General features: G+C 43.5%; 1 protein-coding gene across 1 annotated transcript in view; it reads left to right on the top strand.

The window, feature by feature from the left end:
- The first annotated feature begins 7,946 nt into the window (after positions 1 to 7,946).
- Positions 7,947 to 15,440, top strand: part of LOC139760004 (uncharacterized) — a 38,377-nt gene continuing 30,883 nt past the window's right edge. The window contains exon 1 of the mRNA XM_071682746.1: positions 7,947 to 8,160. Within this exon, the coding sequence (XP_071538847.1) occupies positions 7,984 to 8,160 (177 nt within the window). The 5' untranslated portion in view covers positions 7,947 to 7,983. The remainder of the gene's footprint in view (positions 8,161 to 15,440) is intronic.

Genomic DNA, 15,440 nt, shown 5'->3' with positions numbered 1-15,440 from the left:
GCGTCAAGAACAGATGAATGAGCCTTAGAGGGAAGAATACTCACTTTGGTCTCCCTTCTCTGTTCCTTCTTTTGGAGAAATAAAACAGGAGGGGAGGATTTCCAGCTCTCCACTCCCACCCCCTTTTCGGTCGTCTTCTACAACACGCAGGGAATACGTGGGAAATATTCTTTCTCCCTTACTCCCAGGGAATATATATATATATATATATATATATATATATATATATATATATATATATATATATATATATACATATATATATATATATATATATATATATATATATATATATATATATATATATATATATATATATACACACACACAGACACACCCTTGCATTCAATTACCTATAACGACTGGTATCATTTCAAATTTCCATCTTTTTCGCCCCGATCAAAAAGAACTTTATCGCAATGTCACGATCGAGAAAAACAAAGAAAAAAATATACATGTATCACAGAGGAGGAAAAAAAAACAAAAAAATATATACATGAAAGACATCTCATGAACGAGAGAAACCTCACGAAATATGTTTTGGGAAAATGGACAAAAGGAATGTATAATTTTTTTTGTATTTTTTTTTTTTTGGCTGAGGCGACAGGTATATATGATATAGAATTCACCTCAGCGAAGGTCACTCAGCATGACCTGGCCTCGCTGACCTTTCCCAGTAGCTTAGGCGTAACAGTTTCTGGAACCAAAGTCCATCTTGAGCTTGGCTTCGCGAAGAAATTTTGAAAAGAAAGTTAAGGATTTATTTCAACTATTTTTCGATTTTACATTCTCATTAACTGTTAGTTTTGAGAACTAGTAGGAAACTTGTAGTTAGTTATATGGCTGAACTGGGAGTTGAATGTTTCTAGTCTTCTTCTTCCTCCTCCTCCTCCTCCTCTACTTCTTCTTCTTCTTTTCTTCTTCTTCTCCTTCTTCTTCTTCTTCTTCTTCTTCTTCTTCTTCTTCTTCTTTCTGTTCTTCTTCTTCTTCTTCTTCTTCTTCTTCTTCTTCTTCTTCTTCTTCTCTCTTCTTCTTCTTCTCCTTCTTCTTCTTCTTCTTCTTCCTGTTCTAATTCTTCTTCTTCTTCTTCTTCTTCTTCTTCTTCTTCTTCTTCTTCTTCTTCTTCTTCTTCTTCCTGTTCTAATTCTTCTTCTTCTTCTTCTTCTTCTTCTTCTTCTTCTTCTTCTTCTTCTTCTTCTTCTTCTTCTTCTTCTCCTTCTCTGGTGTTCTACCTATCGACACGTCCATTTTTCATTCATCTCAACCTTCTCCTCGCGCTTTTATCTTCACCATCTCTCTCCAGTTCTGGATCCTATGTCTTTCATCAGCTTCTCACCACTGGCTGGCACGGGTCATCACCATCAGCAAAAGTTTTGACCCTCTGACACGCCTCTTGCAGAACAGCACCCCTGGTGGGGGGGGGGGGGGTGGCCTTCGTCACACGAGAGAGAGAGAGAGAGAGAGAGAGAGAGAGAGAGAGAGAGAGAGAGAGAGAGAGAGAGAGAGAGAGAGAGAGAGAGAGAGACACCCAAGTAAATATGTCTTTGATATTGATCATATTTTATTTCTTTTTCATGTTCTCGTTTTTCATCCTTCGCTCGCATGTATTTCTCTGTCGTCACATATGTTTTCGTGTATGTCTATATTCTTCCACTTTAATCCCGTACGTCTATCAACCATACATATTTGCATCCCCTTTATATAGAACCCCCCAACGTTCTCTATAAAGTTTAGTAACTACGATAAAAAAAACCCCAAAAAAACAACGCAAATATTGCATAGAATAATGAAAAAATAGATTGGATCATATCGCACAAAACAGCTCCATTTTCTACATCTGTTGTATGTAGGCAGAAAGAATGTCTAGAGATAGCGATAAGATTGGTATCGAAATGGGATCAAATTGGTACAAACAGTTGGGAATTATACTCATATACTGCAGTAGGTCACCAAGGGTGCGCACGATCTAGCATGTGCTGATAACCAAGAGGAAAAATGAACCACGGTAAGTCACAAGTGCACTTTCGTGTAATGACATCTTATGGGGAGAAGCAAGAACGAGATAAAAGGCTCAGAACAGTCAGCTGACATAGAAGAGAGGAGGAGGAGAGAAGACGCCGTTGGTACATAAGTGTTTGAGGTTTGTGGTATTCGGGTCTGGCACAGTCGTACCTGTCGCAAAATTCATTTTGTGGTTGTGTGGTCAAGACAAGAACCAGTTTACAAATTTTGTCCACGACAAAGCTATCCAGTTTCTATAGACCTTATGTTACAGTTCTTTGTGTATTTAAGAAGATAAGATATACTGATATTGCTCTTGGTCAGTGACTTATAGGTTATAAATGAATTAGCATTATTCCAGTCAATACAATGGTCATAATCTCTAACACGATTAAACAACGCATTTTGAATCCTGTCCTGTTCTTATACAGCATTTATGGTGTTGAAGTCCAACAGGGAGAGGCTTACCAGTCTGCCCAGCTGTAATGTGTCCTACGTTGGACAGGCTGGTAAGGATCTCCACTTGACAACAGATATGAATAGGACAAAAGTGTTTCATCTTCACGTCACGAATCTTATGCTATTCTCTGCATGTGGCATGTCGAGATCTATTTGTGTGAGTGTAGCGCATCTCTTTGAAATGTATTAGAAATGTATTTTCAACTCCTGTTATTGGATAGCCTTTGTGCCCTGCCACTGAAGAAAGAAAGCACAATAAAACTCAAGTTGGATATATGTTGTATTCGACTGGTTGTGTCTGTGAAGTTTAAAATAATTGTTGAGTTCTCAGGTTTGCTTAGCTCTACCTCATTTTATCTCCTGTGACTTTTTCCTCTCTGCAAACATCACCCAGTCACTCCCCCAAGATCTCCCCAAGCTGCTGTGCAACGAAATGGTGAGGTGGGGAGGGGGAGGGGGGTTTCTGCTTTACCATCCTGCCTCTCTCTGTAGTGATGGGTGGGAAGGAGCCTCTTACCTTACTGTCCTGCCTGCCTCCATCTCTATAGATTAAGAGTGAAGGATGTGTAAGATGTTGGTCTCTGGCAGGGGTGTGTGTGTGTGTGATTTCGGCATGGTTGATCAATATGTTTATGGATGGGGTGGAGAGGGAGGTAATGTAAGAGTCATGGAGAGAGGGGTAAGCATACAGTCTGTTGGGGGTGAGAGGGCCTGGGAAGTGAGTCAGGTGTTGTTTGTCGATGATACAGCTCTGGTGGCTGATTCAAGTGAAAAACTGCAGAAGTTGGTGTCTGAGTTTAGAGAAATGTAACATGGGGAAGTTGACAGTAAATGTAAATAAAAGCAAAGTTATTTGGTTTAGCAGGATTGATGGACAGGTTAGCTGGGGTGCGAGTTTCAATGGAAAAACATGAAGGATGTGAAGTGTTGTAGATATCTGGGAGCGGATATGGCAGCGAATGGAATCATGGAAACGGAAGTGATCCATGGTGTGGGGGAGGGGGCGAAGGTTCTGGGAGCCATGAAGAATGTGTGAAAAGAGAGAACGTTATCTGAGAGTAAAATGGACATGTAGTCCCGAGAACATCATATGGATGCGAAGGTTGACGTGCTGTCATTGGACTGAACCAGGGCATGTGAAACGTCCGGGGTAAACCATGGAAAGGTTCGTGGGGTTTGGATGTGGATAGGGAGCTGTAGTTTCGATGTATTACATATGACAGGTAAAGAATGGATGTGAGCGGAGATGGCCTTTCTACATCTGTTCCTGGCGGTATCTCGCTGACGCGGGAAATGGCGATCAAGTACATAAAAAAAAGAGAAAAAAATGTACCCTAGCATAGGTCAGGTATCTACCATATCAACCAACCCTTAAGAGAGGATGAACAGATGGGTTGACTGTGGACCGACTGCCCTCAATCACGATTCGAACCTCTGTTGGTTTTTCCCATGTTTTCTCCCATGTTGTGATAGATCTACTCCCCTCGCGCGGCAACGCTGGCAGTAGGAATTGGAAAGCGTCTGGCGGTGGAAGCTGTCTGCTGCTGGTTCCTAAAGTCTCCCGTAGGCGGCGTGGCCGAGGAGCTGTGAACAAGCGAGTGGTGGGCGTGTCGGATCTGCCAGGTCCCTCCCACGCTGCATGTATCTAAACTCCAGTGCATGCATTCTCTTACCTACCCATCTCTCCTCTTCTCTCTCTCTCTCTCTCTCTCTCTCTCTCTCTCTCTCTCTCTCTCTCTCTCTCTCTCTCTCACAGGGATCAGTAGAATCACACTCCCCCCCCTCCTACCCTCCACTCCCTAAATATTCGCGCTGGGGTCGACGGAAGGCGAACTGAACGACGACAAGTACTGTTCTCCCATGTCTGGCTTAGCCTCAGCTACAGACTCGCTGGTAGGAATCATTACTGAGAATGTCCACCCCCCCTCCCCCCCTCACCCCATCGTAACCCCCCCCCCCCCCCCCACACACACACACACACACACACACACACACCCATATGCAACGGACCAATCCACATCGTTTCATGTACTGAACCCTAATGCCTTGTGCCATATAAATTGCCATTTAACCTTTTATTCCTCCAAGCAGTAGACTATTTTCCAATGGCAATAAGCCATTTTCCCCATTGAGTCCATGTAACAAACTACACCACCAACCCCAACCATTATTGCTTACATATAACAACCCAATTTTCCCACCATCTCCATCGCAACAACCTAATTACCCATCACCTCCATGCAACAAATCATCCCCTGTTCCCCCTATGCAACAGATCATCCTCCCTCATCGCCTGGACGGAACGCATCAGTTCCACAACGCTCCCGATCTGCACGTGTCGCGCGCCACACTCCGCGCGCATCATTCATCGGGGAGGATAACCACGCCATCTGAGGCAACATCCTTCATGACGAGATTACACGAACGGAGTGCGTGGGAGGCATCAACAAACATCCCACCCCCACACCACCCCACACCTCACACACATATTATCCCACACACCCTCCCTCCTTTCCTCCTCCTTCTCATGACTTAGTGCCACATAGACACGTCCCACACACACACACACACACACACACACACACACACACACACCCTTCCTCACTCTCTCCTCAGGACTTAGTGTTGGGACGATCATGACTTAGTGCTTGGTGGGGCGCGACCACTAGCTAGCTCGCTCTGTGGCCGGGGAATCCATCCCTAAGATTCATTATTGGATTAATATCTGACGCCCTGATTAAACTTGGAGCCTAGGGAGAGAGAGAGAGAGAGAGAGAGAGAGAGAGAGAGAGAGAGAGAGAGAGAGAGAGAGAGAGAGAGAGAGAGAGAGAGAGAGAGAGAGAGAGAGAGAGAGAGAGAATCTTCAATTAAAAAGATGAACCTGACATAAGCGAAGTGTGTGTGTGTGTGTGTGTGTGTGTGTGTGTGTGTGTGTGTGTGTGTGAGTGTAGATGTGCTTTGGTAATTGTTGATATACACAACTTTCGCTCTACGTAACTTGGATTCCAATACGAGCTCACAACTGTAGTTAAATTTAGTGATAATTGTGTATTTCTAACTCACTAGAAATAATCACTAATTCCTCTCTGATTCTATAACAGATCCTTTATCTCCCTATAGTATAATTTCAACTATTATCGTATACCATAGAATGCCCATATTCAATCTAAATGACGCTGAAATATATATATATATATATATATATATATATATATATATATATATATATATATATATATATATATATATATATATGTATATATATATATATATATATATATATATATATATATATATATATATATATATATATATATATATATATATATATATATATATATATATATATATAAAGGTTATGATACAGACGACCTTATACCCAGAATTTTCACGACACGAAAAAACCTCTGAATCATTACCTCTGTCACTCCAACTGCCAGCCACTGTGACATCAATGTCATGTCATAACTTTATCAACTGTGTCTTTCTTAATTATTTATAACAATTCTCAGTTTACATTCATGAGAACTATTTGATATATATATATATATATATATATATATATATATATGTATATATATATATATATATATATATATACAGAGAGAGAGAGAGAGAGAGAGAGAGAGAGAGAGAGAGAGAGAGAGAGAGAGAGAGAGAGAGAGAGAGAGAGAGAGAGAGAGAGAGAGAGAGAGAGCACAACCGAACACCTGACACCCACTGAGCAATATTATGTGAATATCACCAGCCACATCAACACAAGGGGATCCGAGCTGATTCATCGCTCAGGTCTTCAATGGGGTCAGCCAACACAAGCCCCACATTAAGAGACGTGAATCATCTCGCTACCTGGTTTATAACACGTTCGAACCCCTCTTACGCTACTTCACGACCTGATTGTCCTCGTCAGAGAGACTGTGTGTGACAAGAGATCAAACACAAAAGGATTAGACTAAAAGCCTAGATTATACGTAGCCAGCGGGCGCTGGCACATCAGCCAACAGTGTGAGAATAAAGTATATGAAATGGATTCTCACTTCTACTTAGCTCTACAACAATACGAGGATCATCTACCTCACTTTTACCGGTCGGTCTTCTTAGAAAACACTGTTCCAGGGAAGGCTCAACCTTGCCCTGATTTTTCCTCTGAGCTCAGAAGCGTTCGTACAAGGAGAGGATTTGGCATTAGTTTCATTTCCTTCTGTGAAACTGTCAGATCTGTAATTCCCACATCTTTTCGACGAATTCCATTAGGAGAATGGGGAACGGAGTCTCTACTCCCTCACAGAACAGAAGGGTCAAAAATAACTCGAGAATGTCAAGTTCTCAGAATGAGATCAAACTTGAACACAAACCCGTGCCCCAGCCTTACCAGAGATGTAACAAGGATCAGGTCGGCCTATTATGCACGTAGGACGAACCGCTCGTGGCTGGGTTTCCATGGCATACATGGTTCCTGCCTTCGTGTACGAGGTAGTGTTGGTAGACGTCGTCCCTCACGCGTCTGGCAGAGAAAAACCACTCACAGGCCTCGCCCCTCCCCTCCCTTAGCCAGACTCACTTCATATATGGTAGAGAAAGACACTTAAAAGCCCCACACTCCATCAGCAAGAACGTACTTCACATCTGGTACAGAGATCCGAAAATCAAAACCTCACGAAGCAGTGTTTCATATCTGGCAGACAAAGCTATAGGCTACATCACACGAGGCGTACTTTCACATCCAGCAGAGAGAGAGAGAGAGAGAGAGAGAGAGAGAGAGAGAGAGAGAGAGAGAGAGAGAGAGAGAGAGAGAGAGAGAGAGATAGAGAGAGAGAGAGAGAGAGAGAGAGAGAGAGAGAGAGAGAGAGAGAGAGAGAGAGAGAGAGAGAGAGAGAGAGAGAGAGAGAGAGAGAGAGAGAGAGAGAGAGAGCCTGCCTCACCGTGAGTCAGGTAACACCATTGCGATATATCAGATTCGATCATGGAAATCAAATACGTCTCCTTAACGTAATTTTTTCCGACGCCCGTTGTCGGAACAGCATCGTAACGGACGGAAATACGACCAACCCCTACGACACCCACGGTACTACCTTGACGTAGAAGAAAATAAAGAAAACAGACAAAGCCTTCTACAGATAATGGACATTATAGGACTGTGTTGCCACCGACGGCTTAAACTTGCATAGGATCTGCGAATCACATTGTTTCAAGGAAATCTAGCTCCTGTCGCTGTCTACTCAACTCCGACACACTTCTCTATATTCTTCTATCTTCGTCTAACTCCTTCCCTGGAAATCGCAATATTATGGGAGCTTTTCTATCCCTCGCCACACCGCTTTATAAACGCCCTTGTCGCCCTACCGCTAAGGGGGAAGAGGGGCGGGGGGCAGCAGCAGCTGGATCGTCCTCAGTCGAATCACACCCGTCATTACCTCGAAATACACACGTCACTGTGTTAGGGAACCAATGAGGGGGGAGAGAGATATGGAAAGTGTGACGTCATGGCCCCTAGGTAGGCGTTGATGACGCGAGTGGTCGGGGATGGCAGCGAGTGGGCGGGGTCTCGGAGTCGTGACGTCGGGCCAAGGTATAAAAGGCGGGACTCTGTCGATCGAGGACCTCATATACCTGTTGCGCTCCTTGAGGGATACACGAGAGGACACGCCCTTCTCCACGACCTGCCCCTGTGCTACGCCCACACAGACCTACTCAAGCCAAGTAAGTACACATATAGGACTCGTGTCTATTCTCACACACCTGCTTTATATATATATATATATATATATATATATATATATATATATATATATATATATATATATATATATATATATATTATTTTTTCTTCTCCAAAGGAAGGAACAGAGAAGGGGGCCAGGTGAGGATATTCCCTCAGAGGCCCAGTCCTCTGTTCTTAACGCTACCTCGCTAACGCGGGAAATGACGAATAGTATGAAAGATAATATATATATATATATATATATATATATATATATATATATATATATATATATATATATATATATATATATATATATATATATATATATTCCCTCAAAGGCCCAGTCCTCTGTTCTTAACGCTACCTCGCAAATGCGGGAAATGGCGAATAGTATGAAAGAAAGATATATATATATTTTTATATATATATATATATATATATATATATATATATATATATATATATATATATATATATATATATATATGTATATATAACCCAATAAATAGTATGGAACGATGTAATTTAATCACACCAGCCAAAAGAAATCGTGATAAGTAAATTATATCCTATAGTTACTATATATGTAAGTTATATATCAAACAGGAAGAGCCCGAGGAAGAGAAGACCAAACGCAAAAGTAAACGAAACGTGGGTGTCATCCCCGTAGAGTTGACGCGCGTAAAGCATTTCTTTCTATCGTACGTAACATATTTACTTGTGTTTCGTTCGCTGGTCACCGTAAAATACTTCAGGATTCGCTATGTCAATGACTGATGAATATTACGGGTCTAGGTCGATACAATGAAGACTTAAATTTCCTCTACATAACGCTATAGAAAGCTGAAATACGAGAGGTTAATAAGGGTCTGTATAAACTCCACAATGCTGAAATACGTGCGCTTAATAAGGTCTGTAGAGTGTTCCGTGTATATGACGTAGAGGGACACGGAATACGTGGGACTATACGAGGTATATGGGTGTTCCCCACGATGTCGAGGACTTATTTGAAATACGTGGAAACAAGATGATACGTAGTTGACGGCCCATGAATCAGAGGGACGTGGTGGTAATACGATTGTCTGGTTCAAGAAACAGATACTGAGTTGGTCATGATGCTATGGGGAGGAAGACCATGTTAACTCACGAGACATGAGGATGGTCAGTTAGGGTGTTGATAGAGTCGACGATCTCCATCACTGACAGTTAAAAACCTGCTTTACATCTTCCACGCCTATCTTCTCAACCTCTCCCTTCACCAGAAATGATCCATTAACATACACACACACACACACACACACACACACACACACACACACACACACACACACACATATATATCTTTTTTTCTTCCTTTTAAACTATATGCCATTTCCCGCGTTAGCGAGGTAGCGTTAAGAACAGAGGACTGGGCCTTTTTTGGAATATCCTCACCTGGCCCCCCTCTGTTCCTTCTTTTGGAAAAAAAAAAACGAGAGGGGAGGATTTCCAGCCCCCCGCTCCCTCCCCTTTTAGTCGCCTTTTACGACACGCAGGGAATACGTGGGAAGTATTCTTAATCCCCTATCCCCAGGGATAATATATATATATATATATATATATATATATATATATATATATATATATATATATATATATATATATACACCCATTCCACATATTATAGTAAATGTAATGACACGTTAAATGATTCTGTCAAAAACTGACGAGAGGTCAAATATTATTTCATGCCGTGGAAATTATGTCAACTGATCACAGCAAAGGGAAAACTCCTCTCTCTCTCTCTCTCTCTCTCTCTCTCTCTCTAGAAAGAGAGACAGATATAGATATCGACAAACAGACAAAAAATAGATCGAGATAGTTAGATAGATAGACTGATAGACAGGTGGATGGATAGCTAGATAGATAAAAGATAAGGATAGACATATAGAAGGATTTATAGACTCATGGGGAAAAAGAGAGAGAGAGAGAGAGAGAGAGAGAGAGAGAGAGAGAGAGAGAGAGAGAGAGAGAGAGAGAGAGAGAGAGAGAGAGAGAGAGAGAGAGAGAGAGAGAGAGAGAGAGAGAGAGAGAGAGAGAGAGAGAGTTCCTCACATCACCTGGGTGGGGGAAAAAAAACGTTAACTCCCTCCATCACTTTAAAATGTCTTCGTTAGTGTGAAAAGCGTCTGTTTTTGGCCGACCAGTTTTCTTTTCTTTTGTTAACATCATCTTGCTGAATATTGCTTTTAAATTCCTAGTCAAATTACAAAGAAAATGAATAAAAATCAATTTGGTCGAGGCAAATAGGCGCATTTCGAACCAATTTCTTTTTCTTCTTTTTTAAACCCTTGAGATTACTCTTACCTACCATCGCTCGAGAGCTTAAGCCTTTTCATTCGTAAATGTCCCAGGCCTTTAAGGTAATCTCACATTAATTTCCAATATAATCTGAAGGTAATCCCTTGAAATTACGTGACGGAAAGGAATATGATTTCACATAATCCCTCATATATCGAGACAGCATTCCCCTTACAACCACTAATGTCAAGTGAATAATTCCACGTCCATTATGAAAATAAAAAGGTGAAATGATAATCCAAAGGTAATCCTAAATACGTGGTAACACGAAAATTCCTATTACAGAACTCGACTGGAACTCAGTGTAATGTAATCTCTAATGTAATTCCATGCAATACCTGATGTATATATATATATATATATATATATATATATATATATATATATATATATATATATATATAGATTAATCCCCAAGATACGGTGACAGTAAACCCATAGCAATCAGTTATATAAGGAATGTAAGTATAAGGTAATTCCTAGAATAAGGTGATACAGCACACTGAAAGGAACCCTGCTATATCGCGATCTGCAAGAAATAGATATAGAAATATATATAGAAATCTATATGTATAGAAATCTAAATAGAAAAAGAAGAGAATCTTAAAATTCACTCTTGAAATAATTTAAAAATTGGTTTTCATCTATATCATTTCCTGATTTTTCTGCTTTACTCATTTCCCTCTTTATTTTATCATCATAATCTTTTAATTTCTTGTATTAACTATAAGTCTTTACTTCCTTATCGTACAATCTTTGCGTTGTATCTGAGATCTTTGTTAGTTTCATCGTGAAATGTTCGCTCGCTTTGTATCGCTCAGATCTCTTTTATTTTCCTTCATTATCGCAAAAATCTTAACTACATCGTAGCGTAATGATCTCTCGCGTGTGTTTCGTATCAACCGTTACTTTGACATGGGTTCACTAAATGGCCATCCGTCACGAACGTCGGAGGAAAACGTATGTCCTGTATCGCTTCACCGGAATGGACTCGAACCCTACTGCTGCTGTGCTGAGTGTATAGCGGAGGTCATATCGGATCGGATTCTCTCTCTCTCTCTCTCTCTCTCTCTCTCTCTCTCTCTCTCTCTCTCTCTGTAGTTCGCTTGTCTTTCTGCTTTTCTCCCTCTTTATATCTATACTTCTACTTACACACAAACACATCATATATACGTATATATTTTCATGCTTGATCGCTGTTTCCCGAGTTAGCGAGGTGTCGCTAGGAACACAGAGAGAGAAACACCGCATTCGCTCACATGCATCATCTAGTTGTCACATGTAATGTACCCAAACCACAACTCCCTATACGTAACCATTTCCACAGTTTACCCCGGCCGCGTCACATGCCCTGGTTCAGTCATTGTCAGTACGTCGACCCCCCTATACCATATATATATATATATATATATATATATATATATATATATAGTGTGTGTGTGTGTGTGTGTGTGTGTGTGTGTGTGTGTGTGTGTGTGTGTGTGTGTGTGTGTGAAGTACGTAAATTTGACACACTTTCCCAGTTCCTCGGAAGGGCATCAAGTACGCCATAAAAAAGATAGTTTTTTTCCATTCAGTAGTTACCACAGCTGGGGCAAAGCTCAGATAATGACACGTAGGAGGGAGAGGTAAAAAAACAAGACTCACTCGAACAATGGAATACAAACAGGGATAGTCTGAGCTCTTCTGATATGAATAGACATGAGTCTTATCAAATTGAGAGAGCAGGGGAAAAGAGAATAGACTCCGTAGCTTCCCAGTGAGAGGATAAAGGAGGTTATCATAACGGCTAATCCTCGTGTGGTTGGCCTTCGCACAGAATCTATGGGAAAGAGAAAGGGAAAAAAAAAAAAACGGTTGAGCACCTCAGGTCTTGATCTTACTGGTCGGAAACACATGCAGACGGATCACGAGAGCAGCGACCGAGGAAGCAACACCTGTAGAGCAAAGAGAGAGAGAGAGAGAGAGAGAGAGAGAGAGAGAGAGAGAGAGAGAGAGAGAGAGAGAGAGAGAGAGAGAGAGAGAGAGAGAGAATGGTGAATTGCTCCACAATGAACGGACGAAAGAAAAAAAAGAAGAATGAATAAAGATTAAGAAGATCACCAATAGTGCAACGTGCTGCCTCCCACTGCTGGACTCTGTCCTCATTAGATAAACATTATTGTTGTCTGGCGCGCCCTCCCTCCTTCCCTCCCTCACACCCAGCCCTCCCTCCTTCCCTCCCTCACACCCAGCCCTCCTCTTCCTCCTTCCCTCCCTCACACCCAGCCCTCTCTCCTTCCTCCTTCCCTCCCTCACACCCAGCCCTCTCTCCTTCCTCCTTCCCTCCCTCACACCCAGCCCTCCCTTCTTCCTCCTTCCCTCCCTCACACCCAGCCCTCCCTCCTTCCTCCTTCCCTCCCTCACACCCAGCCCTCCCTCCTTCCTCCTTCCCTCCCTCACACCCAGCCCTCTACTCCTTCCATCTCTCACACCCAGCCCTCCCTCCCTCCCTCACACCTAACCCGACCTCCCTCCTTCACACCCAACCCGACCTCCCCCACACCCCCCCCCCTCGCCTTTTCTCACCACAGCTCAATGCACCACACACACACACACACACACACACACACATACTGTACCCCCCTTTCCCCTAACCCACCGTGAAGCGTCAGAGGAGCAGGGGACAATAGTTCACCTCACCCTCCAACAATAGTGTGAGTGGCGCGAGTGACTTGAGTGAATAGGGTAATTCTCGGGTGTTGTTGGTTGGGTAAGAGGTCGGGTAAGAAGGTCATCATCATCATCAGGTCACGTTGCGTAATTCAGCCCCAGAGGGAGGTTGTAGGGAGGTTGTGGGGGGGTTAGGAGACAACCGACCCCCTAACGAAGACATTATTCGTTGTATAGTATAACGTAATCATAGCGAGAGGACGAGCTGAGTACTCCTCTGTTAAGCTGTAATATAACAATCGTCTGCAATAAGCTTCTTCTTCTTCCCTGAACTTCCTGCTTAAGGTAAAGAAAAAAAAGAAAAAACGAAAAAGAAAAATGACAGAGGCTTATCCAGAGGTACAGGAAATGAGACATTTAATTCTTTCTTTCTTTTTTAAGGTCTTAGCGTGAGACAGGAGCAAGGGCGGGGTCCCTTGGATTTCAGTGAGTGGAAGGCGAAGAACAGTGTTCTCCCTTAAGGGATAAAGGGTTTTAAGAATATGAGGTTTTCTCCCTAAAGCCCAGGATTCGCCCTCCATCGATTACTGGGAAGGCCCGACATGGGTTCACCCCAGAGAGGATTGGTAACACACGATAGTAAGAGGCAGGGATTACTTTAGCTGAGCCAAAGGCCTCTAAGGTAGGGATGGCCTCTTTCCAATACCGAATAGAGAAGGCTAGGCACGGTAGGGTCACGTGGGAAGGCTAGGCACGGCAGGGTCACTTGGGAAGGCTACTAGGCACGGCAGGGTCCCTTGAGAAGGCTAGGCACGGCAGGGTCCCTTGAGAAGGCTAGGCTCGGCAGGGTCACTTGGGAAGGCTACTAGGCACGGCAGGGTCACTTGAGAAGGCTAGGCACGGCAGGGTCACTTGTGAAGGCTACTAGGCACGGCAGGGTCACTTGGGAAGGCTACTAGGCACGGCAGGGACACTTGGGAAGGCTACTAGGCACGGCAGGGTCACTTGAGAAGGCTAGGCACGGTAGGGTCTCTCGGGAAGGCTAGGCCCGGCAGGGTTCCTTGGGAAGGCTAGGCATGGCAGGGTCCCTTGAGAAGGCTAGGCACGGCAGGGTCCCTTGAGAAGGCTAGGCACGGCAGGGTCCCTTGGGAAGGCTAGGCATGGCAGGGTCCCTTGAGAAGGCTAGGCACGGCAGGGTCCCTTGAGAAGGCTAGGCACGGCAGGGTCCCTTGAGAAGGCTAGGCACGGCAGGGTCACTTGGGAAGGCTACTAGGCACGGCAGGGTCACTAGGGAAGGCTAGGCACGACAGGGTCACTTGAGAAGGCTAGGCACGGTAGGGTCTCTCGGGAAGGCTAGGCCCGGCAGGGTTCCTTGGGAAGGCTAGGCACGGCAGGGTCCCTTGGGAAGGCTAGGCACGGCAGGGTCCCTTGAGAAGGCTAGGCATGGCAGGGTCCCTTGAGAAGGCTAGGCACGGCAGGGTCCCTTGAGAAGGCTAGGCATGGCAGGGTCCCTTGAGAAGGCTAGGCACGGCAGGGTCCCTTGGGAAGGCTAGGCACGGCAGGGTCACTTGGGAAGGCTAGGCACGGCAGGGTCACTTGGGAAGGCTAGGCACGGCAGGGTCCTTGGCAAACACATGAAGCCTATGATGGAGATGGCTTTAGCTGCGCCAGACAGACGGGAGAGAAGCCTGTACCAGGACCTGAGGTGATCATGGACCAGACTCAAGTAACTCAATTCACCTCACGTCAGCTTCCAGACACTGACCAGGTCCAGGTGGACAGACCTTGCCACCCACACACCCCAGTGCACTCATTTTTCAAGGGAAGTCAGAACAGTGTGGGGTCGGGTTAACTGGTACATGTATCATTAACAATTTCAAATTCTTGATTGCACTGAGACTGACGTTTCCCAATTGCCTTTGAAAAGTCGGTAAATTCGGGTTGCATTAGTCTATACTAACACTAGAGGTACAGTGATAAATAGTGAAGGAATTGGTATAATGTGATCTCACTGGAAAGCCAAAATCATCACAGTTTCAGAAACATGGTTAAGTGTGGAGGACGTATGTCTTTCTGTTGGCACAAGACATGAGAAAGTGTCTTGATGTATGATGATGTATACATCTTTATGCCATAATCTATCAAAAAGGATCTATGGCCTTTTAACTAAGAACTCAGACCTTACAGACAATACAAAAGTAGCAGATGAATGAACAGGACTACCAAATATATCATGTCTGGACGAACCGATAGAGTATTAGAAAAATAAAAAAAGGGGAGGGGC

The sequence above is a fragment of the Panulirus ornatus genome, chromosome 34 (assembly GCF_036320965.1).
Source record: "Panulirus ornatus isolate Po-2019 chromosome 34, ASM3632096v1, whole genome shotgun sequence".
NCBI lineage: Eukaryota > Metazoa > Arthropoda > Malacostraca > Decapoda > Palinuridae > Panulirus > Panulirus ornatus.
This window is presented reverse-complemented; position numbering and strand designations above follow the sequence as displayed.